We start from the raw sequence: 27,229 nt of genomic DNA on the forward strand, positions 1-27,229 counted from the left end.
ATCGAAAGGAAATGCAAGTTTCAGTATCACCAGGTACTAATGAAGCCTCTTTAGGTTTTAAAAGGTAGCATACTTTAGCATACAACATAAAATGCCATGTAAAGTGAACAGGAGGTTAAAAAAAAAGCCCACAAACTCATAGACTCCTACATCTGTGGAGTGAAACAAACACCCTTCTCTACCCCAGGTCTTGTGATCCTGACTCACACTGTGCCTGTCAGGCCTGTTGCATTTCTTTACTATGCCGTGTGATCTCTTACTACTCAGTCACTCCTCCCGAGCTCCCAGCAGGAACATCTTGTCACCCTAATGAAAAGCCCGTCAACACCACCAGCTTCTTCACAATTTGTTTTGAGTTTCTGCGTGGCACACACCATTGCATGAGTAAAATCACAGCTACTTCTTGCAAACTAACAAATCCACAGAACTGATCAGGCACAGGAACTCTACAATGTTCCCTCTGTATTTGAATTTCTGGCATTTTTCTCCCTGCACGTAGAGCATTTTCTCTGTTAGAAACAGGTTGTTGAAAATATCTGAAGTCAGCAGCCAAATTTCTTGTAGAAAATTCAGCTTCTACACACCATTCTAGTCACCGAAAACCGCAGATCTCAGACTTAAATGTGGCTGTGCTCTCCCTCCTGCTCACCAACTCTTCAGAGTAGTTGGTATGATTTGTTTTAAAATTACAATACCTATTTTGAAAGAATGAGTATAAATCTAAATTAATCTATCCACATAATTAAAGGTAACAACTCTCCAGGATTCATGGTTTCACACATCTAGCAGGACAGCTTGCTGATGCTTTCCTGACAAGTCATGGAGCTCACACATCTTCAGGAGCAAAACCAGGCATGAGGACAGGCAAAGATCTCATTAGCAGAACAAACACATCTGACTGACCATGCTGCCGTCGGGGGAGAGACCACATTGCTGCAACTCCTTTGCACAGATACACTTCACTCATCACCCACTGCTTTTAGCCCCTCTTCCGCGGTGGTAGTTGTGCTATAGCCTGCATGATGCTGTGGCAGCTGGGCTCTGATGCAAGCTCTCTGTAAGACTGCAGAGACAAAAGTCACAGCACACGCCTGCTGCGTGCTAAAGAGCAAATGCATCATCCAAGGATACAGAAACTTTGCCAAATGAGCAGAACAAGAATAGCTAACTAAGGGAGCAACAAGCTCCCTGGGGAGTTCAGGACAACTTCAAACACTGATAAAGTTACTATAGGAATGGAAGGGTAGAAGGCAAACAGAACTGCTCAAGACCACTGTCATTGTAGGCTTAAAGCACCACACTGCTACTATTTAAATGCAATTAGGAACTTTGTTTAGATCTTTCACTTTTGTTCACAAATGTATCATTTGCCCCATCTATATTGGCTTTTCAAGTGACAGACTTCCACTCAATTGTCAAGCTTAACAAGAAAAAAGGAGAGCTACTGGGAATAACTGCATTATAAATATGATGCAGTAAAGAGGTAAAGTCAGGGAGCTTTGTGAAGGCGTTAACGCTTTCTCATGTGAGACAACACGTAGTAAGAATGTGGAAGGACACAATCTAAGCCTTTCTACTCTTTGCCTAGCTTTTATTAAATAGTACATACAAACTTCTTTTGTGCTTCCAGTAGGGAACATTTTTCCCTATTTGTCTCAGAGAAACCCAAACAACCCAAAACAGTAAGACCTGAATAAAAAAAGAAAAAACATTAAATAGTGAGTTTCATGTAGCTTTATTTCACAAAATTTCCTCTCCCCAGAAGGACATGGAGGTAACTTTTTTTAATCTGTATCAATTAAGCATAGCAAATTATAAGTGTTTTCTAATTCAAGATTCTACCCGTGGCCTAATGGGGATGGCAGAAGAGCTCCAGCAACTGTCAAGACTGAGGTGTTATAGCTCAGCTTTATTTCTCTGCCCATCTGCTGAGGGGTTACTGCCTCACAGCACAGCTAGCAGAAGAGACTATACACTTGTGCCTCAGCTACTCTACTGTAAAGTGTAGTGTTTCAGCATAAATTGCTGATAAAGATGGAACTAGAACTAAGCTACCAGACCTTACAGTGGAATGAATGAAGTACAGGCATGTGTTCACTTCTGCTGACACCGCTATGAGTGAAGAACCAGAAAAACTGAGTCCCTGTGCGGTTCCAGCAGCAGCCTCATCAGCTCCCCTCAAGCCCAGCTGTGCTGCTGCTTCCCTGGTAATTATCAGTGGTAAAGGTTATGAACCCAAACTAGAGCTTTTGTCATACAGTCCACAATGGGTTTCCATGAGTAAGTCATTGCAAGTAAAGCCTCTACAGCCAAGCATAGAATAAAAACAGAACATTGTCCAAAAGCTCTTTTTCATTTGAAAAGGAAAAACAAAAAAGCACTTACATAGAATAGAAATCTGCAACTTTGAAACACAGTGATCTCAGAGTACCTCTTGGCCACAGGGACCAACTGGGATGGGAAACCCCATCATTAAATCACTTACATGGGAGGCAGTTCTAAACAGACACTGGGAACAGAACTATCCCAGCACTGTGGACTCCCATTAAAGCCTCTTTCAAGTAAGGTGAGCACTGCTTACACCCTCTAGAAAGCAACACCATCTTCTCATAGAAGAGTGCTGACTTGGTGGGAGATGTTCCATGCACAGACAGAAGAGTTCTGCTTACAACGCCTAGTTGGTACCTGCTTAACATGAGTAGTCAAGCAGTTGTTAAGCACTGCAGGAGTGGGTTTGGTGATGGTTTTGTTGGTTGTTGCTTTTTTTCTTTTTAAACCATGCAACACACAGAATGTAGGGGCAAATCATTTTTCCAGGCATTCACCACATTGCCGGCAATGAGATGTGCCACAACAGCAAGTGTTAGCTTTATGCAGCTCTTACCTATAGGTCAATGGCATTTAAAATAGAAAAATCTTCTTACACAGTGTTATGAATAAAATTGCACTTGCTTTTGTTAAAAACACGTATCACTGTAACTTTTCCAAATATTTCCTTTCTGGCATCTTAATTTTCTTCATTATCAGGAGCTTTTTTTCTAAAACCTCTTATTCGTGTTGGACACATGACATACAACAGCAGGAAGCCATTATCTATCAGAAAATGGGTCTGTTGTTTCTTCAGTGCTTATTTCTATCTGTCCCCACCCTCCCCCCGAAAAGGTACAGGCAGTTCATCTCTAAGTGTCAACAGTAACACTGAAATATAAACTCCTCAAGCAGACATTAGGAATTTTAGTTCACAGATTAAATATTTGAAAAAAGTTACAGAAGGTGCTGGAATAGTACACATTTAAATTGCTTAAAAATCCAAACTTGCAGCAACTTTGTAAATTCAAATTTCCAAAAGGTTTATAATGTCCTTGTGAACTTCTTCCACAGCAAGATGCCCTCATGACAATAAAGCATCAAACTTCCAAGGCTGAGATCAAGAAACAAAATCAGCAGGATGCACTTGCTCCACCAAGCATCTTTAAAAGAGGCATCTCCACTTCCAGTAGCAATAAGCTACTCCTTCATTCCATCTTGGACCTTTCAAAGTGTGTAATCATTCTTTCCTGAAAAAGAAAATACACAATGTTGTTATTTATCCCAATAGGTTTACATTATTCAGAAATAAGATGGAATGCTTTACATTCACAAAAAATGCACACTCGTATGAGTTTTAAATCAGGAGTTCAACTTATACAGCAGATGAATCACTTCCTTCAGAATGCATTATAAGAAGTGGTATCCTTGTTGTTCCCATTATCCTTCTCCCCCCCTTGCAGTATTTTACTGCTGCACTGGCAAGATCAGAGTCCAGTTCTAATAAGCCAAGTCCTTAATAGCTGACTCATGACTCCTTTGGCATGTCAGAAGACTAATTTGAACTGAAGATTTGTTTACTGACCTCATCTGAATCCAGAAGAGCTGGGAGAGCACTGCAGTGGGGAGAAAAAGAAAGAAATAATCAAGCGAATTAGAGCACCTACTGTGAGCCTATTACTGACAAATGGCTTCAGCCTTATGTTGCACCTTAAGGTTTTTAGAGCACAGGAAAACAATAATAAAGATAGACCTTTCAATTAAACAGAGAGAAATTATAGAAGACACACAAAAGAGGCAGAGTCGAACAAGTACCCTCAGTGACCTTCACAGTTTGGGGTTTTTTTTCCTAAGCTTCTCATTACCAACTGAACAATTTCCAAGTCACCATGACATAAGTCACAACATTCATACAGGAGCCTGCTGAACTACACTGAAGATATTTACAATATGGGACCATATTGTGAAAACATCCTAGAAATCAAACGAGTTACACTGGTACCGCAGCCTTTTCAACCACAACAGACCTCCCATCTGTTGGGATCTCATCTCTTCTCAGCCCTGATCATACTTTCAGGAAGAGAAAACCCTGCAGCAGACTATCTCAAAGTGTCCTTTCCTAGATTATACCAGTCTAGTGCTTTTTTTCTTAGGGAATCCTACTATTCTTTTAAGTACAGATCTAGGAAAAACTAATTTAATTGAGAAAATACACTTTTTCATCCTCTTGAAGCTTCTATTTCATTTCTGGTCCTTAAATTCAAGCAGAGTTGTATATTTAAATCCAGATCCTCTGCCAGAATTACCTGTTCAGATCTGTTAACATAATTTGGTATGCTTTGGTATGAAAAATTTAGACACAGACATTTTTAAGATGCAAAAGTTATTAAAAGCAGAATAGATATGGACTGCCTATTGCCAGAAGCATAAAAATGACTCCAACAGATGTTCCACGTAAAGCTGAGAACTAAGTAACATTATTCAGTGGTTTACATTTGGCAAAATACTCAAAGGACTTTTCAGAGCACTAAACAGAGAGGGTTTGTTCTTTTGTTTTCTGGACTTATTTATTTAGTTTTAACTTCAGTGAAGCGTAAACAGACCAGTCTGTGGTTTCACAATCTGAGATGATGTTCCTTAAGTCTGCATGTATTCAAAGTGGCATGAGCTTTGACAGGCTGATAAAGCCAAGTGGAAGCATGCTAAGAAATCAGAGGCAAATTCCTGGCTGAACTAAGTATCTGCCTATGTAAGCGCAGCATACAAGTTACATTACAACATGTTGTATTTGTGTTCCTGTATGCAAGGAACTTGATTTTATTGTGACTACAAAAATACTCACACATCTGTCACTGACGAAGGAACGTTCTCCTCTACCCACTTCAGGTCATCCTCCTGCTACAAGAAGAGAAATTAAATGGAAAGCAAAAGTCAGTTTTCCCAAAAAGCTGTCACATGCAAGCCTTTTTCTTCTCAGCCTACTTGAAAACTAACGTATTTATAACGTCAGTTAAACAAATGAAACATATAACAAAAATAACCACACACACAGAAAAACCAAGCATACCTTTAACTTGATTTCTGGATTACAGAAAACACATTCCATGGGAAAAAAAAAACAACCAAACCAAAAAGCCCACCTCCGATAACTTGCTTTCAACTCTGTACTATTCTAATAGTGATTAAAAAAAGCAGGCCCTCAGGATACTTTGGTTATTTACATAATCTAGTTTAGTCTCTCACAAAAGAACATTATCTGTAGAAGGTGTTAAGAGATGAAAAACTGTTATAAAAAGCGCAAGTTAGATTTTGCAAAGGTAAGTTAGACATGAGAAATCCTGTCAATAGTCTTGATCTGATGAACACTAATTCACAACACAGTTGTTTCAAGCTTGATTTTCATGTTATAAACAGTATACCATTGCAACCAACCTTTAAGAAAAAACACTGTTAATAACACAAATATTACTGCTATTATCATGAATTCAGCTTCTTTCCACTTTCTATCTCCTAGCTGAATGTGAAACCTCTGCGTAGAAGCCACACAGGAAAAAAATACAGATATATTAAAAATGTTCCACCCAAACTGTTTAGGTACCTACATAATGCACACATCGCCCAATTTGAATAATGAATCACAAACCTCAAAATTAGAAGGCATTTATTTAAAATACGGCTTAGCATCCCTCTTCACCTGACAAACTTGTTAAAATATTGTATTATTCATTATCAGAACACAGTAGTATACAGTTCCATCTACATTGGATTGTGCAAGCATTCCTAAAGAAGAACAGACTGAATTCTAAAGCTGCCATTGTACTCACAGAAAATTAGATGAAAAACCTGTATTTACTTTACTTTCACAAGTACTGTGAACATATGATAGTTTGACTCACTCCCACTCTGAAGCAAACTAGGAAACTCACATTTATACGCTGAAAACTTTGCCTATTTGTAAGCTACTACTGGAGGGCAGCCAAGCAAGACAGAAGTTGATGTACATCCTTGGAGGTAGAGGGCATACTCACAGCTTTATTTGCTTTTACATTCCCATTTGGTTCTTGCTTTGTACTCCTCATTTTCATGCCCTCTAAAGACAAAAGAAGGAAAAAAAATAGGGTTAAGTGACCTAGAACAGTTTATAGACTGAGAATGTTGAGTGTTGAATCAGAATGTTTCTTCAAATCCAAATTTTGAAAAATCAGTTTCTAGTCCTTTTATTTAAGCCAGACAGCAGCAGCACAAAACTCAAAGACACAGTTGCCCAGAGTGGCTGTGCAATCTCCAGCAGAACTGATCTACAGACAGACAGCAGCAGTAGATACATCACCCTACGTTTTACACAACTTATAAATAGTAGTGTTACAATAGCCATAGTTGGGAGATGGGAGGCAGGGAAAGGAGGGTTTTATAGTATGAGCAGGGTGAGTAGAGAGAAAGATGCAATCCAGGGTTATAGAGCAGGACTCTTTCACTTATATGTAACTTCATAAATATGTAAACATATTCTTTCATATGTTTACACTGGATGTTCCTGTAGTAGGCCCTATGAAGAAGATTGCAGAGTTCAGAGAACAGTTAATAAATGAAGATCCTTAAACTGGATTTTAAGAGAACTGCAAACTAAACCACTGCCTAGCAACAATATCTAAGAGATCTTGTCATCATGAGCAGACCCAAACATATGATTCTACATATTTAATAACACACAGTCCAGTGGACATGATAGAGCAACCGCAACAGTAGCGGTGTGCTCAGTGTCATCTGAAAACCCCAGAATTAAACAATATAAAGGCAATATAAACAGTAAACATAAAGCCAACAGTTGCTCTACAACTGAATACATCAATGGCAACAGGGAGGCACTGACTCCACTTTCACAGTAGTGGTGAACTTTTTGCAAGAGAACAGAGACCTCTGTCACAGAAGTGCATTTTCAACACTGAAATTCAGTGGGGGAAGAAAAAAATTTCTCTTACCAAAGCTTTCTTTCAACATTGGCTCTTTCTGCTCATCATCCTCCTCCTCTTCAGACAGGGGTGAGAAAGCAAACCTTTATGAGGGAAAGAGTGAAAGTTATCTTAGAACAGTATCTCTGGCCACCCAAGAGATGCATCACCCCAACATTCACATGACTTGATTATTCTGTATAGTTCGTAGTTTTTAAGACCTATGCTAAACTACACAATCAAAAGTTTCAGTCACTTCTTTATTTAAATTCACCACCAGAACAGATTGAATTTTATCTGTGTGTGACTTCCTACACTTACTTTTCCTCAAGCCCCTACACACGCTTCTTGGTATACTTATGGATCAGTATACAGCAGCTAAAATTACCCATCAGCAAAACTTCGGATAAACAAGAATTCCCAGAAAACGTAGTATTTTTAGAGGTTAAGAAAAGCCGAACCTTTGGTTGTTAGCAGATGGTCTCCACAGAATCATGATGACAAAAAGGATCATTGAAAACAATAAACGCCAGATGGCATCATCCACCCATAGCTCCTGCCAGTCCTGTCAATGAAAACAGCAGCACAAACAGAAAAAGTTGTGAAGAAAGAGGCTCCATGTCCTTAGCTCTTTCTAAGGGTGAACTACAGGTATCTAACAAAGGGGCTCATTACCCACAACAGTGAGAGTTTTACTACGTGATACATTACTCCAGACATAATCCACAGAAAAATCTGTTCCAGAATGCCCAATCTCACCTCTTAAACTGCCAAATGTAAATGTATCAAGAGGCAGCAACTGCAGAAAGCATTCAATACGAACTCACCGACTGACAGTCCACCAGCCTGAACTTCATGGTGGTCCAGATGATAAATACAATAGATGCTGCAATATTAAAACAAACAAGCTGCTTATTAGTATAAAATATGCTAATCCAAATACACTACTGACAGGACTGTTTCCTAAACAAAGGGCAAAGACCCAAATAGGGAATTCTTGGAATCCAATCTGTTAGTTCTGGAAAACCAGAGATTGATTTAATGCATTGACCTTACATGGTAATTCAGGCACAGACCGATATATTTTGCTCTTGGTTCTTCAGAGAATCAAGGCATAAATGAAGTATGAAGTATTTAGCCAACTCCTCATCCCTATTCACAATTCTTAAATTACTTTCAACTAGCCTCGAAACCATGGTTTCATTATCAGCTGACAAATTAAGCATACCATGAAGTAAATGAACCATCAGAACATCTAGTTCCAACCCCACTGCTATGGGCAGGGACAACTCACACTAAACCATATCACCCAAGGCTCTCTCCAACCTGGCCTGGAACACCACCAGGGATGGAGCATTCACAACTTCTTTGGGCAACCCATTCCAGTGCCTCGCCACCCTTACAGTAAATAACTTCCTCCTTATATCCAATCTAAACTTCCCCTGTTTAAGTGTTAACCCATTACCCCTCGTCCTGTCACTACAGTCTCTAATGAAGAGTCCCTCCCAGCATCCTTACAGGGCTCCTTCAGACACTGGAAGGCTGCTATGAGGTCTCCATGCAGCCTTCTCTTCTCCAGGCTGAACAGCCCCAACTTTCTCAGCCTGTCTTCATACGGGAGGTGCTCCAGTCCCCTGATCATCCTCGTGGCCCTCCTCTGGATTTTTTCCAACAGCTCCATGTCCTTTTTATGTTAAGGACACCAGAACTGCACACAATACTCCAAGTGAGGTCTCACAAGAGCAGAGTAGAGGGGCAGGATCACCTCCTTCGACCTGCTGGTCACACTGCTTTTGATGCAGCCCAGGATACGGTTGGCTTTCTGGGCTGCGAGCCCACACTGCTGGCTCATGTTCATTTTCTCATTGACCAACACCCCCAAGTCCTTCTCCACAGGACTGCTCTGAATCTCTTCTCTGCCCAACCTGTAGCTGTGCCTGGGATTGCTCCAACCCAGGTGTAGGACCTTGCACTTGGCATGGTTAAACTTCATGAGGTTGGCATCAGCCCACCTCACAAGCGTGTTAAGGTCCCTCTGGATGGCATTCCTTCCCTGCAGTGTATCAACCGAACCACAAAGCTTGGTGTCATCGGCAAACTTGCTGAGGGTGCACTCAATCCCACTGTCCATGTCAGCGATGAAGATGTTTAACAAGACCGGTCCCAACCCCAATCCCTGAGGGACACCACTCATTACTCATCTCCAGCTGGACATTGAGCCTTTGACCACAACTCTTTGCATACGTCCATCCAGCCAGTTCTTTATCCACCGAGGGGTCCACCTATCAAATTGATGTCTCTCCAATTTAGAGACAAGGATGTCGTGTGGGACAGCGTCGAACGCTCTGCACAAGGCCAGGTAGATTACATCAACTGCACTACCCCTGTCCATCAGTTCTGTAGCCCCATCATAGAAGGCCACCAAATTGAACCAGATGCTGAAAGGAATTTAATCAGAGCTGTTGATCAAAAGAAATGCTTTTTTTGTTTAAGTAAAAAAGCACAATCCTTGGAAGTTTTCTGCTCATTGTATGAATAGTGTTTCCAAACAGATGTGGAGCTGAGCACCAGGAAGCATTAACAGATCTAATCTTGAAATTGAATTTATCACTACTGGAAATGGAAAGAGAATCTGAATCTGTATTCTTCCAGAATACAGAGGGCATTATGTCACAATAGTAGGAATACTGTTTTTCCAAAATTCACTCTAATTTTCAGCTATCCAATCTCTAAAGTATCTTAAAAATCCCATAGTACACAGTGATACTGTGATTTTAGCAAAAACTACCTTTGCGAAGTTAACAGCATGCGATAATAATCTTTTGCCCCCGGCAGCTTTAAAAGGGATGACAGTGCTCCATTATAGGAGCTGCACAGAACTATTGATCTCATTAACACCAGTACTAGTAATCCACTGCCTATGAAGTATCAACATAAAACTTGGCATAGACCTACTATTAGACACAGGTCAAGTGCTAGAAATACCAAATATTTTGACTGCATTTACAGAAACATCACAAAACACAAAAATCTGCTTTAGTGATCAAATAACATACAGAAATGGCAAGTGCTCTTATTTGATTAACATAATTTTATGCTTACCTGCTACTGCCAAAATGAGTGTGTTGGTGAAGTGCCGATACAAAGAGAGTTTCACCACATTCCTTCTAAGTTTTAGCAGTTTCATTGTTTGAGTTAAGCTGATGAATATGTATGGAAAGTCAAGGAAAGCCTCTGAAGGTAAAAGCCACAGACTCAGGACTACACAAATCTTATGATAAACAGCTCTCCCACCCACACAGTTTGCCCTCTGAAGAGGTAGGCCAGACTCCGTAAGAGAAAAGTTCATCCTATGGCAAAGGTGCCAATGAGCAGGATTCATACCTTTTATGCTATTTAGTCATCTACACCTGGACTTGTCACAATAAGATGGTATCCAAGTATCTGTTTTGGACTATGGCCCATTCCTCCAGGAAAGCGTCAGATGTACTTTTGATAAATGGAAAATCAAGTCTGAACTAGAAGTGAGTTAAAAATCCAATTAGTGCATACAACTGCCTTCACCCTTTTGCACACAACTTTATTTCCATAGTAACAAGAGAAGCGCTTACAGGAGACACCCTGGTAGGAAAGAACTGTGGTTGTCATGGCTGGGCAGCAAGCTATTTCAATTTTAAATAGAGTTTTGTGATTGACTTGGATTAAAAACACTTTATAGGGATTTTGCTAACATGGCTTTGACTTCAGCATATGACAGCTGTTGCTAAAGTCACACAAGATTTGGATGCAATATGTCATGAGAACAAAAAGTTAAAACTGCCCCATTTTATCACCTACTTTGAGGTCAAATTTTAAAGAAAGGATTTTATGTTTGATGTTGCTAAGTAACCTTCTCCCCAAAATACAAACTGAGTCTGTTCTCCAAAGGCACCACATTACAGTGCTACACTAGAACAAATTAATTTCATACTTCAATAATCAGAGACTGATAACTGACAGATGTAACTAGTCTATGTTCAGGAGCTGTTCTAACACAAATATCTAGCGGTTACCTAGTTTTCCTTGCACTGGCTGTAGCAGAGCTTACCTAAACACTGAACACTCAATTTAGAGGTTCTATTAACTTTACCAAAGTAGAAAGAACATATACCTGAAGCCAATTAAAAAAAGAAAAAATAATAAAAGAAATAAAAAAGTGCAGCCAAAAAGATTAAAAAAAAAAACCCAAATCTGAAAGAAAAAACACCCCACCAAGTAAAATAGTGAAGGATATCCACCAGCACAGGGCAGTATCTAGGAAAGCCAGGGGAATAAAAGCCAAGGAGGCAAGATCATTCTGGGCCTAGAGACAAAGAGAGAGCCAGTAAGAACAAACCGAAAAGGAAACAAGGTACAGAAGAAGGGGGGGGGGGGGGGGGGGGGAGGTCTATTTGATGAGAAACCACAAATACTGCACCACAAAGCTTCTGAGTTTTACTACAGAAGCAGAGGGTTTGAACCAAGAGTTCAGCCCAGTGTACAGAGGGAACTGACAATACCACATTGTCAGTTCTCAGTTTTCTACCAGCAAGGCAAGAAATAGTTTGCCAGATTAAGTCAATCTAGCACCCTTAAAAGGAGCCTTCTGCTCCGGCGATTGCTGCAATAACGTGCCACTTCCATTACAGTAAAATAGCCATCAGCTTGTTAGAGAGGTAGTAATTAAATCTTTTACACTATCCAGGGATAAACCGAATGCTCCACCAGCATGCACAAGTTTGACTGAAAGTGGCAAAAATTGCCATTTGTGTACATCAAAAGCTATTGAAGCCCCAAGTGAAACAAGCAAATCGCCTTTTATTCCTTTTAAGTGTAAAACAGAAATAATAAGCTGTGAATAAGCTTGCAGCATTCTGCAGTTTATAAAAGGATATCCACAAAATAATACAGGCATCAATCATGGACAGGGCCAAGTTTGCTATCAGAGCCACAGTGTCATAGAAAAACTGAAAAAGTACCAAATATATGACATGTTAAATACCTTATCCGAAAATACCAACCAACAGAACAACAGAAATTCATATCCTGAGATGCACTTCTTCATGAAGCAAATAGCAGCACCTCCCCCATGCACTTCCCCAGGTACAGCCTCCAAAATTGGAGTGGTGGTTGTTACTGGTATTTTTTTTTTCAGACTCATGGCCAGGTGACCCAAGCTGTGTCTGCAACTAGTCCTACCTAATCCCAAGCATTAGACGCAAGGGTCCTGGCAGAATAAAGTGTCTGAAACCTGACAAATCAGAAAACTATTAGAATTATTTCAAAATATACAGAATTATATCCTGATAGAGAAAACATCAAATAATTATCAACAATCCATACCCACAGTCTGAGTTTAACCACTGCACTGTCTCTGTTCCCTTCTATCAACCCTGGTATCCTCCCTTATCTTGTAAGTAAAACTCAGTAAGCATCTGTTGCATATCAGAAAATTCAAGCAGTTATTACTGACCCCTGTGACTCTGAGAACACCTTCCATTCCAGAAAATAATAGATAAAGGGCTCCAGCCATAACTACTTTGTGAAGAGTAACTCCAAGGCGAGGCCTATAGGAAAACAAAGTGAAATTTAGATTAAGTGAGGGGGGGAAAAAGTGAAGTCACATCAACTTGAGTCTAACATAAGACATGAAGCATGTGAATAAAAAGCCTCTGCAATAAGGCACTGTAGATCTACCTTTTATGTAGCAGACTACGGGGAGATAAATACTCCCTTAAGTTATTAAAACCCAACAGTGAAAAGCCTCTTAATAGAACACAACAAACCTGCAACAGAACTACTCACTTGACTATCCCGTATCCCAGACTGACTATGATGACCAGAGTTCGAGCCAATGAGCGCTTCACAGCAGAAAGCAGTTCTGCCAGTATTACTGCTCCTTGTACTACCAAAAGCAAAGAGGAGGAAGCTAGGTTATTAAAATATAATTTCTGTTTTATTAACTATTGCATGCAATTACAGTATGAGAGCAGACAATTATTTCAGAAAGTAGGCTACTGAAGCATGCATCTTTTCATTACCTATATCTGGTACAAGCTTTCAGAAAAGATAGGTCACTTAGCATAAAAAAGCTGCTGAAAAGTTGTACACCCATAGAAAGTGGAGAGCAAATGATCTGTAAAAATGTTTATCCATAAGATCAGCTTGGATGACCTTCCAGACAAGTCAACCAACAAAACCTCCTGTGCCATGGGTGTGGCCAATTAACAAACTTATAATGAAGTTTGACTTGCAGAGTTTCATTTATATGCATCATCCTAAAAACTTAAAAAAACAGAGTCCCAAAGTTTTATGTGGAGAGAAGTGCTTAAGATGGATTGTCAGCCTATAGGCTGAATACCAAAAGTCACCTGCAATGCTGTCACGTTGAGCAAAGAGTTTCAAAGTCTCTTTCCAAAGTCAATACCAGTTGTCAGAAGTTAATTATAAGCCACACTTAGGAAGTCCAATTTTAAACTTCAAGCCAACATTATAGCGAATACTCCTCAGAATCTACCATTTTACATCCCTAATACAGGACACTCAGGAGTCAGAGAAAGCAACAGCATTTTAGCTTTAGAAATACACAGATCATCAGATCTACAAGTATATTAAAAATGCAGAAACTCCAATTGCCTTCCTCAAGTAATTATATCATCAGTCACCCCAATTTAGTATAGGCCAATAGTGCTATGCCCCAGCAATTAAACTGCAAGCTGCAACTGCTACCTACCAGATTCTCCTGTGTAGCGGATATTCTGGAACTCTGCATAGAACACTGCTTTCTCCAGCATTCCCAGGAATATAACAGCACCAATCCAGAACTGGATCCTCAGGAGATCCCGCCAATAGCAGGCTGACCATGCAAGCCATAGAACCCCGAAGAATACGTACACAATACACATCACCATGAAAAACTATTACACAAAAATAAACAAGAAATAGGAGCCTCAGATCCAGAAAAATAATTTCATTGTTTCCATTCCACAACTGTAAGACAGGTCTATTTTATCCCTGAGTATAGTGGTTCTATATACAAAAGTGACCAGAAACAAGCACTGCCCTTTGTCTTCTCTGGATTCTTTACGTTGACAGTCTAATATCTCACTGCCAACAAACAGAAACAAAGTAATTGAATTTCTGAGCAATTTCTCTCTTGAAGAGCAGCCTATTTATCCACAGGCAATTTTTCGCAGGAAGATATCAAGTGCTACTAGCTTTCAAAAACTCAGATAAGAGCTCAGGCAAATCAAGTACCAGGAACTCTGCTCCTTCTCACACATTTTTCTACTACAAACTTCATCCTACATTTAAGGTGCTCTGCAAATAAGCTTGCAAGTCACCTTTACATTCCACAGAACAGAGATAAGCAACTGATGATGGTTGTAAACCCTCTGTTCAAATAATTTGACAACTTCCGAGTTTGCTGGAAATTAACTTTTGAGAGGTTTTTACCAAGCTTTAGGTCAGCCATAATCTGGAATTGAAAAAGAAACCCAGGTACTCGTTTAAATATTGTAATTTTGCAATTATTTTTTCTCCAGTCCAGTGTTAGTTGCTCCAGAAGAACTTTCAAGGTATGTCTCCTACAGCGAATAATAAGCTTAACAACACTATTCAGTACTGAATTTTCTAAATGACAGCACCATACTAGATCAAGTTAAGTTTTCAAAAAGGACACTGAGATTAAGAAGAGAGATAAGAAGACATTAAATGAATATCAAGAAGTACTTAACCGAAGTATAGGACACTGTCCTGGGTTCAGCAGTAGCAGTCATTTTTTTCTCTTTCTTAGTAGCTGGTGCAGCGCTGTGTTTTTGACTTTCAGCCTGGGAACAGCGCTGATAACACCTCAGTAATGTTTAGTATGACCAAGGACATTCTGAGTCTCATGCTCTGCCAAGGAGGAGGGGAAGCCGGGAGGAAGGAGAGACAGGACACCTGACCCAAACTAGACAAAAGGGTATTCCGCACCACATCATGTCATGCCCAGGATGTAAACTGAGAGTTAACCCGGAAGGGCTAGTTCACTGCTCGGTCAGGCTGGGTATACGGCTGGTGGTATTGTATTCTCTTGTTATTTCCTTTATCATTATTATTATTGGTGGTAGCAGCAGTGATTTGTGTTATACCTTAGTTACTGAACTGTTCTCATCTCAACCCATGGGAGTTACATTCTTTTGATTCTCCTCCCTGTCCCTCCGGGAGCAGGGGGAGGGGGGGAGGAAGGGGGGAGTGAGCGAGCGGGCTGCGCGAGTCTGAGTTACTGACTGCACTTAAATCACAACAAACACTAATAATAATCACAGTTTCCCGTGGTAAGAATCTAGGCATGCTAGTTCACATTCAGATGCTCTACTACAGAAACATTTAGAAGAGACCTTTTTCTGGACCTGCCATGTGAGGACATTCACACCAATGAATTTCATGTTAATATTGCTGCTGGAGGCTTTTTACTTCTGCAGGAAGTAAAACATATACATCAGAAATGCAGTCAGGCTCTCCCTGTTTACAGGCCACTCTTGCCAATACAGTCAGGCTAGAGACCTTACTTGTAGACAGACTTTAGCTTTAGCTGGGGATCAATAGCACTACATAAATATTTAAGTTCTTTCCTTTTCTAAGCCTCCACAGAACCAACTAGCAACCAAGTCAAAAAGTCCTCTGAATAGAAAGGGGATTAGTTCTTTGTAGCTCAATTATGCTTTCACTGTTAGGCAGTATTAAGGACCTCATGGGGGTGGAGGAAGGAAGATTAAGCTGTAGAAGAACAAAGAAAGCAGTGACAAATGAAAAGGTAGCTGTAAGCAAAAGCATAAAGAATAGCAGATTTTCCAAGCTATGAGCTAAGGAGAAAAACAGTAAGTAAAGCTGCTCAGTTTAGCTAGTGATACTGGTAACTTCTGGAACTACAAATTGACAGGCTTTAAGTCAAACAATCCAGAGGAAGACATTAGTGGCATATGCAAATATCTGAAATCTATGTCTATTTTTCCTGTCCTGTATTTAGTGTAAAACACCAAAAAAAAGCCCACCACACCACAAACAAAAAAAAAAACCGAACAAAAAAAAGCCCAAACAAAATAAATGAAAAAAACCAAGAAAAAACAAAAAAACAAACCATAAGCCACTACTAAGTTATTTTTCTGAGACACTTGCTTTGTGTTTCCTAAAGTAGTAGTATAAGGAGAGTATTTAACTGAGATTCGAATCAACTGACACCCTAATAGGTCAAAGAAAAGCTGTTTTACTTACAATCATCAGAGGATAATCTGCAAGTGAGAGGTACTCATATGGCCCCTTCAGTTCTACTGTCACTATCAAAAGACAATTCAATAACCAAATTACAAGATGCAAAAGGAGGAAGCCAGGATAACGTACTTAACTGATTTTTACTCAAGCACAAAGAAGTTACAAATCTTCACATAGCTTTTAAATCTAACTTGCACTTTAATCAAAGAAAGTTAAGACTCATAACACACTCAGCTAAAAGCATGCAATTAAAGTGACATGCTCCATTACCAAGTAACTCATAGCAATACTTAAAGTAGTTTGTGCTGAAGATCCATGTGTAACAGGGAAGTTCAGAAACACAAGTAAGTTAACTTTTTAAGGGGATTTCCAAATTTCTTTGAAGTCTGGATAGGTTATCAAGGCACCGTTAGATATACTATCATTTCAAGGTGACACTTAAGATCTTTGTATGCTACATGACATATGAATCACTGGGTTGGTCTGCACATTTTTGAAAACACACCACCAAGCCTCAAAATTGAACTGCTTGGGATTCTTTACTTCCATTTTTAAACTAAACAGCCTTAGGATCTTTAAGGCAATAACAATCACCTATGCAAAATCAAGGATAGTGTCTTATGAAATTGAACCATACAGTAGATATTAACAGTACCTCAGAATACACTCAGACTGGCATACATTAAAAAAAGGCACTGTATTTTTATCTTACTATATAAATAGCTATCTTACTTGTAAAAGGTTTATTTTGATACGAGGAAGGTGTTGTCTTCTCCGCTTTATTATTTCTGGTAGTAGAATACTTTGCATTTGTAATTCCAATTTGCACAATAAATATATATGGCCCATCTCGCCAAGTTTTGATAACAGCATTCATTGCCTGAAAATAAAATGTCTACATGTAGACAGTGCATAATCAAGAAAACACGAGAAAGACAGAAGTAGACTCACCATACATGTGTGATACCATAGAATGGTTAAGGTCGGAAAGTACTTTAAGATCATCTGGTTCCAACACCCTTGCCCTGGCCAGGGATACCTCCCACTAGACCAGGTTGCTCAAGGTCCTGTCCATCCTGGGTTTGAACACTTCCAGGCGAGGCATATTCACAACTTCCTTGGGCAGCTTGTTCCAGTGCCTCACCAGTCTCACAGTAAAGAATTTCTTCCTTATATCCAACCTAAATCTCCCCTGTTTAAGTTTCAAGCCATTAACTTTTGTCCTATTGCTATAGTTCCTGACGAATAGTTCCTCTCTGTGATCCTTATAAGTCCCCTTCTGATATTAGAAGGCTGCTCTGAGGTCTCCATGCAGCCACCTCTTCTCCAGACTAAACAGCTGCTCCTATCTGCTTATAGAGGGCTTCATCCACACAGGCTTCCTGACTGGGTGGCCTGTAGTAGACCCCCAGAGTAGCGTCCTCTATCACTGCTCTCCCTTTAATCTTGATCCACAAGCTTTCAGTTGATTCATCATCCATCCCCAGGCAGAGTTCCATACACTCCAGCTGGTCACTGACATAAAGGGCTATACCCCCTCCCCATCTGCCTGGCCTGTATTTCCTAAAAAGTCTAGAACCTTCTGTTCCAACACTCCAGCCATAGAAACCATCCCACCATGTTTCCCTGATGCTAATGATACCCCACCTCTGTAGGTGCATGCACATCTCTAAGTCCTCGTGTTTATTCCCTATATTACATGCATTTGTCTAGAGACATCTGAGCCAAGCTCCGAACAAGCTGAAGAAGCTTTGTATTGCTCCAAGCATTCACTGCAGGTGCTGGTATCCAGCTGGTAGGGCTGGGATGGATTGGTCCCACTCCCCCACATCTAGTTTAAAGCCACCTTTACCAGCCTGGCAAGCCTCTGACCTGCTGCTCCCCTTGTTAGGCAAGACTCCATCAGCCCCCAGTAGACCTGGCTTCCCAAAGGAAGTCCCATGGAACAGCAACACCCCCTGTTTTGTTAACCTACTGGATTCAACTAGCCATTTCAAGGCCCTCTCCTTTGACCTGGAGGATCAATAAAAAACTTCTGAGCTCCATAGCACCCTACTATCTTTGGTCTCTTCCACATAAAAATAAAGTTCATCCTTTCTCAGGCCTAAAACTTTTTCATATGTATATGGTATGTAATTTTTAAATCTATTTATTAGACATTAGACCTTAAATTCTCAAAAATTTAGTTTCTTTAATCCAAAAGAATGCACAAAGACCTGGGAGGTGATCGGGCCTTATTTGCAAATTTAATACTGGCTTACTACAAGAGTCATCTCAAAGGTACTGCAAAAGCTCCAAAGAAAACAGCAAAGCATCCTATTCCTTGCTTTTCATCTAGAAACATTAGGACTGTCACAGAGACACTTTTTTCCTCCCAGAATCAATTGTTTGGCAACAGCTTAACTATTTATGTCAGCTCCCTGATGAAAGCTGAATTTTACATGGTAAGATAGAAAACGTAGATGAGAAGTAAAACAATTGCCAAAGTTGTCTTTTCGTGTGGAAACTACTACTGGCCCTGACGCAGTTCTCACACCTCTAAGATTCAAAGCCTGCCAGAGAACAAACAGAGGAAGCTTGCCCAGATAAATATTTGCACCATAAAACAAATCAGAGATTCATTTGAGCCGCAGCATACAAAACTTAATTCCACAATGAAGACATTCTAGCCATTTCAGAAACTGCTACATTTACCAACAGCTTTATGGTTAAAACTAAGACTGTCTACATGTATGCCACTTGCATGACTACTGCAGAACTACCACAAAGCCTCCTTTTATAACAGCCTCCCCAAGAGAATTTCAGTATTAGGAGTATGAATTTCTTTTAAAAAAACCTCCTGTCTACAAGACCTAAAGCAAACAGAATTTTATGTATTAAAGGAAAAGCTTATGCTAATATTGACTGAAATTAAAAGACTTAGTTACAAAAAAAAAAAACACCAAAAACAAGACAGTAAATGTAAAAGAAAATTGATATATTTTTCATACACCAATTTTGCCTTTAAAATATCTCCGTCCCCTGATTTCATAATTGCACACACAGCTATTTATGTGTTAGCTTTAAGGCAAACGGCCCTGTTAAGTACACAGGGAGTTACATATATTTTCTTTATTGGCATACAGGACATTCAGTTTGATTACTCTGACAATTGTTCCTGGTTAAGGCTTGAATAGAATACATAATAAAAAAACTAACAGATTTGAAATTCAAAAGTAATCACTCAACTGGTTAGGTACAATGTTTTAAGAGACTGATTAAAGATGAAACCAAATGTAATCCCTAAGTATCAGTTACCACTTAAAAGATCATACCAATAATTACTTTAAGTTACTATGAAAAAGATATATTTATTCTTTAATCTATGCCATCAGTTCAAATGGTACGAGTTCTATATTTCACATGTAGAAGCAGCAGTTACTGTTTCTGTTACTCTGTATTCTGTTTTTTCCACACAGTGCTTCCTAATTTCAAGCTATAAAAATTTGGTGTCAAAAAAAAAAAAAACCCCACAGAATTGCCCCATCCCTGCAAATGCCATCAGTAATTTCTTAAACACAGAAATAAACACACACACACAGGAAAAAGCAAACAAAAAAACCACCACACAAAACACAACAAATTAACACTGCTCAGCTAGGAGCCATGTTTGTATTCAATATACATACAGTTTTATCTGCCACCATTGTGTGATTTCCTCCACTCTCCTTCTTATCTTTTAAGCCCTTCAAGAAAAAAAACACGGAAAAATGGATAAATCAATATGCCAAAACTCTCTCTTCCATGCCTACACTCTCTCATTAGAAGGAGAAAAACCAAAACTTACCTCTTGTTTCTCAGGTGAGAGAGGCTCTGGATGAACAAATTCTTTGTAGAAAATCTGCAAAAGATAAGGAAGTTACAGCACTTACAGCCACTTTAGGTTAACATGACATTATCAGAACAGCTTCCAATAAAGCTGATTATAAGGAAGGATTCTCTGAACAGCTGTATTAAAGAGCTTTCATTTTATTCAATCAACAACTGTCAATTTGTGGAGAGAATCTTGAATACTTAGATTAATATTTTGTCATTTGAGAGCTGCTTTTCCTCTCCTCAGACAACAGGTGCCTATTTTTAGATCTGGACCCACAGACAGCACAGCAGTGAAGCTAATTTTATTTTCCAAATATGAATCTGTTGTGTATCTCTATTACTAGATGAAGGCTACAGAGAAACAGGATATGGAGATTTCTGCCTTAGTCTATGCAAAAAAAGTCCCTAGATGGGCGGATGCCTATTACAGATGCAGATTTTGCCAACTCTCCCAAACAATGGTGACCTGAAATCTAGTAAAACTGCTATACCACAAGAAAAGAGCTGAAATACTAAAAGCAAAAGTGTCTATGAAATTTCAGAAATTAATAGCTAAGATTTTTTTTTTTTTTAAAGGAATTGGAGGGAAAGTCACCTCAAGACTTTGAAAACTCCTATTTCACCAACCTGGACATTCAGTTAAGATGCCCAAGTTCACATTACACAGCTAAACCCACAAGATCTCTTCTTTAAACCAAGTAGAACTTCTCATATTATTGAACATAAAAAGCAGGCAGCATACAGGTATTTTTTAAAAAAGTTTTCAAGCCATCTTCACATATCAATGGGATTAGAAGTAATTTCTTATATTAAAAACCCTTTTCACGTCACCTTTAGGCATGTCTCAAAAAAACCCCAAGCAAACAACACTAGGGTCAATAGTTACGAGACATTTTCCAGTATTCTCTATCTATAATTCTGTCTAAATCAGGAATGGTTGAACACAGATGCAATACTGCATAATTTGCCTTGAATTCTTAAGTAAGTAGACCATTAAAAGAAAGACTGTGTGTTATATTGTTACTGTCATTAGTATGATCACACAGCTTGGCCAGGTGATGTACAGCTGGTTTAGAGCTTGTGTTTGCATATTACTTCCCTATGCTGTTTTGTATTGTCTTCTCTCTTCCATTTGATTTGTTTCAAACATGTCTTTGCACTACTTATTTTTCAATTTTTAACCTGCTGTCAATGTTTAAGTAACCCATTTCTTAACACTCTTTGATTTCCATCATTATAAGCAAAAAATGCTAGTCCTTTATCGACCCAAATTTAGTGGGAGCTTCACTCACACTTCTACTCAACTAGCAGTAGCTTTCTGTAAGGGAAACAAATTCGGAATACAGAAATACAAACAAAAAGAACCACTGAACTTTACAGTGGTGTGTTTCTCCCTGCAATGGTGGGCCAGATGTTGAATAGCAAGCCAGGGATAAAGCAAAATAAGAAATCATCACTGCAGTTTGGTTGCCATAAATAGATGAAAACGAGCACTTCCCAACCTACAGTGATATTTATATAGGAGTCTAACACAGGTAGTAGAGATCAGAGCAAACAGTTTCTATCCATACCTGAGGTCTGAATAGCTCAGAGCAATTTGGAAAGAGGAGAGAAGAAGTGGCATAGTATCCTGACCAACCCGGATGCTCTTCAGATGTAGCCCCAAAATAGTACTCTGCCTGTTCATCCTGCCAAACATAGAATAGAACTTAGGTTAGCATCCAATATATCAAATGGTTTCTATCAGTAGGCAACTGCGAGACCTTGAGAGCACTGTAGCTTCCCTCTACAAGCACTCTTGAACACAATTTAATAGGATAAAAGTCATCAAGACAGATGAAGAAAACATAAACCATGTTTTTCCACACAATTCTTACCCCAAAGTTGAAGACTTCATTGTAGCAATCAGAATATCTTAAGTACCAAGTAACATTGTAACTCTGGGAGGGATCACAAGCTTTTTCATCCCCTTCAACTAAAAAAAAAAACAAAAATAAAATAGATAAGAACATGTAACACCCTCTACCTGCCATTGCTTTTCCTCCCACTCAGTGCCAAACTACCATAACTATATTTATTTCAAACTGAAAGCAAAACAATAGAAAAACATTTTCTTCAATAATCTGTTATTGTTCAGTGACAGAAGGAAGTATGTAGAAAACAAACTTCCATTATAATGTTACACAGTTTTATTAAAGAGATAAAGATCACTTGGAAACTTTTTGTTCTCAAAGACAATCAGGGATTTTTCAGCAACTACAAATATCAAACAAAGAGAGAAGAGCAGTCACTCCAAGTGATCACAATAAGTAAAAGGACTTTCCTTTTGAAGAGGTGTGGGGCACATAGCAGGCAGAGAAAGCAAGAACAGGTTAATACTAAGGGAAATTCACACAGATTATTTAAATATACCAATACTGTCACCAAGAAAATAAATAAAAAAGATTTTGCAAGTCAACACAAAAGACGAAACTCACTCCCAAAAGATAAACAAGCCATCTATGCATTAGCTCACTGTCAAAGCTGCAATGCTACCTAAAATAACAGTAAGACAACTTTCCACTTTATTAAAAACATGCACAAAAAGTGAAACACAAAACTTCTTCCCAGAAAAGTCTGTGCGATTTTTGTGTTTCAAATCATCAAAGCATGATGAAGAGAATTTGATGTAAAGAAGGTAAGCTTCATCCGTAAACAAAATGAGCAGTGATTATTCAGGGACTTGGAAGACACGCTTAAATGATTATGTTCAGGTTCTGCTAGTTAACATACGGAAAAACTCTTTCCAATTGACAGCATGTTTCTAGTAGCTAAGAAGCCCCCACACTTTTACAGGCAACAATCATCTCAGACCACATATCCACAAATGTACAGAACTTTTAATGAATGCTTCCATATTGACCACTGCAGGTAAAAAACACAATTAGAAGAAAGACCCTGCCATGGAGTCTTAACTAAGTAATCCCATTAGAAACCACATGACTACTAAAGCAAGTATATTTGTAGAGCTAAAAACTCAACAACTGAGTCTCTAATACTAAAGATTAAGAAAAAAGAAAAAACAAAAACCACAAGAAAGTGGAATGCAGTCACTGAAAATTAGTTTCCTTATGACACCTTACAGATGAAAACAAGGCATATATTTTCCATGCAGCCCTAGATGTTGCAGGGGGCACAACAAAAACTAAAAGGCAACACAAGTACTGCAGTGACATGGGTAGATGGCAAATTCTTAAAAGAGAAAGGTTCTTCTGATAAACTTGATCAAATGAAGAACATCTGAAAAAAGTGCTACCAAAAAAAAAGGAGGGATCCATAGCACTTACTGAACTCAGCTACATGGGAATCTAAGTTCCTTAGTCTTCAAAAATCCAGCATCATTCAACTCAAATGCAGTCTCTGTACTCACAGCAGGATTTCTACCATGATCCTACAGAGGAAACCAGATGCCTCCATAATAGCACTTCAGTTGTAGATAAAAATAACTTCATTATTGACAACACTAAATACCAGTGGCAGTCTTCCCAGTCAGAAACAAAAAGCATCGGACACCAGCACACCACACACACACACAAAATCAGAAATCAAGAAAGGGAAATAAAAAGGAGGAGGAGGTGCAGGTGCTCACCAAAACCAGAAAAAAAACATGAGCAATCATGTTTGGCCAGAAGGGTCATATCATCCACACAGACATCACAGAGCAGATGGAAGAGGAAACAGAGAGCAAAGAAGAGACACCAGTTTCCACAGACACCGGCAGAAAAGAAACTATATGTGAAGTTGAAGCTTCCTAGTATCATATGCAGTTTAAGTATCATCTAGGCTGAGAAGCCGAAATTAAGTTTCCAGCCTTTGTTCCTTCCTCATTCAGTAATACCTTATCTAAATTCATGTAAATCTTTTAATCACACTGGTATGCAAAGCAGGTGTCTTCATTGAAAATTTTGAAGGCTTGACGCCTGTACAAAGGCTGACAGCACAGTGTAGTCAGGAGCCAGGGGATTGAATTCTTAGTGCCAGATCTGCCACAAACCTGTCCTGTAGCAAATAAATTTTGTTTTTGGCATGCCTTATTTCCCATTTTCTCTTGGTTATTTGAATTGTACTTCTCATTGGATATACCACAGTTTACTGTGGGGACTCATATCTTAGGTGCCACATTAGTACAAGTACACTATTTCTATTAAACTTTAGACAAGATAGCCTAACACCTTCCAAAGCTCAAAAAGCCCTTCCAAACCCCCCTCCTTTTCTCCAAGCATCAGATTTCACATTTTGATTCTGCAGCTGCATGCTTGCAATTGTCTTGCTGCAAGATGTGAAAGCCAGCATCTGAACTACACTTGAGAAGCAGGAAAACCTTAACCCTGACATGATGGGCCTTCACTAACAACCGCTGTCATACCAGCCTCCTATTTCAGATTAATGTGTTCTTAAGGGAGGCACTTTAACAAACTCCCCAAACAAACTGTCCCAGGAAGGGCAAGTATCTGAAATTAAACCTGAAAATCAATAAGGTAGCTACTAAACATAACAGAGCATAGCAACATAAGCAGTTTCATCAAGAAGCATTAGCTAATCCTCATGATACACTAATTTTGTCAGTTAAAAAAAGTGCTATCACAGCAACAACTACCTCTTGAAAAGACAAAGACACAGGTATCACTAATTGTCTCTAAAGTGACTTTTATTTCTGCATTTGATGCAAGTGCAGAAGGGCATTCACAGATACTGTACCTGTATAACCACCCAATTAGGAGCTGGAGATAAAATAGTTTCCCCCCACATGGAAAGAACAGGTGCAAACAACCCCTTAAAATTCTCAAAGTTCATGGAAAAGATTCAATGCCTTTCTAAATCAGCTATTTACTTCCACAAATCACGTGGATCACTTTGCTGCCATCTCAATATTGTTCTCATGTTTACAGATAAGAGCGTATTTTATAGAAACTCTCCTTTGGGCAGTTACCTAAAATCTATATCCCTGGCCAGATGAGCAAAGAGCAATAAAGATAAAGCACAAACAGGAAGACTGCAAACATGTTCGCTCTTTAGCACACACACTGACCAGGAAAACACAACAGCTCTCAAAACAGCTCTACTGTAGTGTGCAATGACATTCCCTTACCATTCCCAGAAGCACCCTGCTAAAAAGGATCAGGGCTCCAAAAAGCACTGCCTCCTGCATACCGGCATTAGTCACCCCTCAATACAGACTGCCCAGTCTGTTCAGTCAGCACCAGATCTCCCAGCTGGAGGAGTTGAGCACATCTAAAACAGTGAAAGCACATCTCACAGCAGGGCTCCCTCCTGCATCCCCTTCCGGATTATCCACTACCTGAAATGAAGTGGTGCTCCCATTGCCTATCTTGCCCCCTCCACAGAGGGCCTGAACAGAACCATTCATTCCTGCTACAGCCTAAACAGATCACACACCCGACCACACCAGATCTATGGCTTCCATCCAGTGCTAGATTAGCTGGCAGTGCAACCAGAGCAGTTAAACCGTTCACAGTGTTTTGAGTCCCAAATGTTAAATCGGGGCGGTGTCAAACAGCAGACAGAGCAGGTTAATCTCTTGTAGCCACTTACATCTCAGGAAGATGGTGGTATTGCTGAAGAGAATCTTTCCAAAGTTAAACTTCTTCCCCTGTAAGGGAACCAAAAGGAAGACATATCAGTGGGCTTAACATCACCGATTTTAAGCAAACATCTTCACTCTGACTTATAAGTCAATACAGCAATGAAAATGAATGCCAAATTGGGAGCCAGCCCTACTAGACTTCCCAGTCATGCTTCACTACCCCTTCAATCTACCCTCAGATAGAATCAAGCCATCTCTTGAGAGGCCTGGGGCTTTTTGTTCTGCAAAACTGAATCAATTTCGTCAACACTGAAATGATTAGCATTTTCTTGCTAATGAAAAGGTCTGGACTACCCAACAACAACAAAACCTAAATCTTATTCTAAAAATCAACAGGAGTGTTCACCACAATCCTTTAATTCTGTTCCGGAAGCTCAAGAGCGTACACTACTCCCCTTCGCAGCCTGGTAAAGGCAGGCTTACCGAGAGGTAAAGTAACTTTTCTCCACGCAACTTCAAACACAGACGGTGTAACAGAAGGGCAGGAAATCCCTCCCCAGAGCCCCGCATCTCCCTCGGTTCAGCGCTCCAGGGGCCCAGCTCCCCCGAAGCAAGGCCACAGCGAAACCCGACGGCGGCGGCCGCTAGCCCAGGCTCTCCCCGCACAGGCCCCAGTCGGGGACGCCACCTCCCTCCTCAGTGACCCTCAGGCGCCACGCTCCCTCCGCCGGCCATGGAGCCTGTTTCCCTCAGAAGCCTCCCCTGCCTGTCACCAGCACCGCACCACCAAAGAGGCTCAGGCCGGGCAGAGGGCCCCGGCCGGGCGCCCTCGCATCAACCCCGGGATCGGTCAGGCTCTACACAGGCGCGGCCCGGGCAGGGACGCCGCCGGCAGGGCCGCAGCAGAGTGGACGGCACGGGCCCGTTCCGCCTGCTCTCCCTGCGGGGAGAACCAGCGGCCTCCTACCCCCGCCACGCACACGCACGCTCCCACAGCCGCCACAGCGCGCTGGCCCGGCGGCTCCACCGCCACTCACCATGAGCACCGGCAGCCGCCATTTGGAACGCTGCCCGGCGCCCGCCGCGCCCGCCAACAGCAGCACCGCCAGCAGCCGCATCAGGATGGCCTCAGACCGCCACCGCCGCCCCCCGGAACGCGGCGCCGCCATCCCTGCCGCACGGAGGCCGCCACCGTGCTAGCCGCGCCTCTTCCGCTCCCCGCAGGGGTACGCGGCTGCCGAGGGCCGGCAGAAGCGGTTCGGAG

At 40.3% G+C, this 27,229-nt stretch overlaps 1 protein-coding gene across 2 annotated transcripts; it reads right to left on the reverse strand.

The window, feature by feature from the left end:
- Positions 1-1,716: 1,716 nt before the first annotated feature.
- Positions 1,717-27,167, reverse strand: TMEM87A (transmembrane protein 87A). Of its 2 annotated transcripts, none has more exons than XM_061462377.1 (20): positions 27,003-27,167; positions 25,974-26,031; positions 22,259-22,356; positions 21,953-22,069; positions 20,353-20,406; positions 20,195-20,251; positions 17,259-17,406; positions 16,530-16,591; positions 14,008-14,191; positions 13,080-13,179; positions 12,748-12,841; positions 11,526-11,598; positions 10,359-10,463; positions 8,084-8,142; positions 7,718-7,821; positions 7,287-7,360; positions 6,336-6,397; positions 5,150-5,205; positions 3,893-3,923; positions 1,717-3,557 (listed from the first exon to the last, which is right to left on the reverse strand). In XM_061462377.1, the coding sequence occupies exons 1-20, from the start codon at positions 27,132-27,134 to the stop codon at positions 3,516-3,518; spliced, it is 1,710 nt and encodes a 569-aa protein (XP_061318361.1). In that variant the 5' UTR covers positions 27,135-27,167; the 3' UTR covers positions 1,717-3,515. The 2 variants fall into 2 exon arrangements, with proteins under 2 accessions (XP_061318361.1, XP_061318360.1); XM_061462376.1 differs by lacking the exon at positions 11,526-11,598 and adding an exon at positions 12,166-12,241.
- Positions 27,168-27,229: the final 62 nt, after the last annotated feature.

Source organism: Pezoporus flaviventris, unplaced genomic scaffold (genome assembly GCF_033815535.1).
Source record: "Pezoporus flaviventris isolate CSIRO_AGI_PZ_B2104156 unplaced genomic scaffold, CSIRO_AGI_Pfla_v1 ptg000035l, whole genome shotgun sequence".
Classification (NCBI taxonomy): Eukaryota; Metazoa; Chordata; class Aves; order Psittaciformes; family Psittacidae; genus Pezoporus; species Pezoporus flaviventris.

What these genes read in the sequence shown, in the direction of transcription:
- TMEM87A (XM_061462376.1), bottom strand. Translation starts at nt 27,134, where the DNA reads ATGGCGGCGCCGCGTTCCGGGGGGCGGCGGTGGCGGTCTGAGGCCATC. An exon ending in CAATGGTGGCAGATAAAACT is followed by an intron (nt 17,407 to 20,194) that starts GTATGTATATTG and finishes TTTTATTTTCAG; the next exon opens with GCAATGAATGCTGTTATCAA. An exon ending in AATGTTGAAAGAAAGCTTTG is followed by an intron (nt 6,398 to 7,286) that starts GTAAGAGAAATT and finishes TTTTGTCTTTAG; the next exon opens with AGGGCATGAAAATGAGGAGT.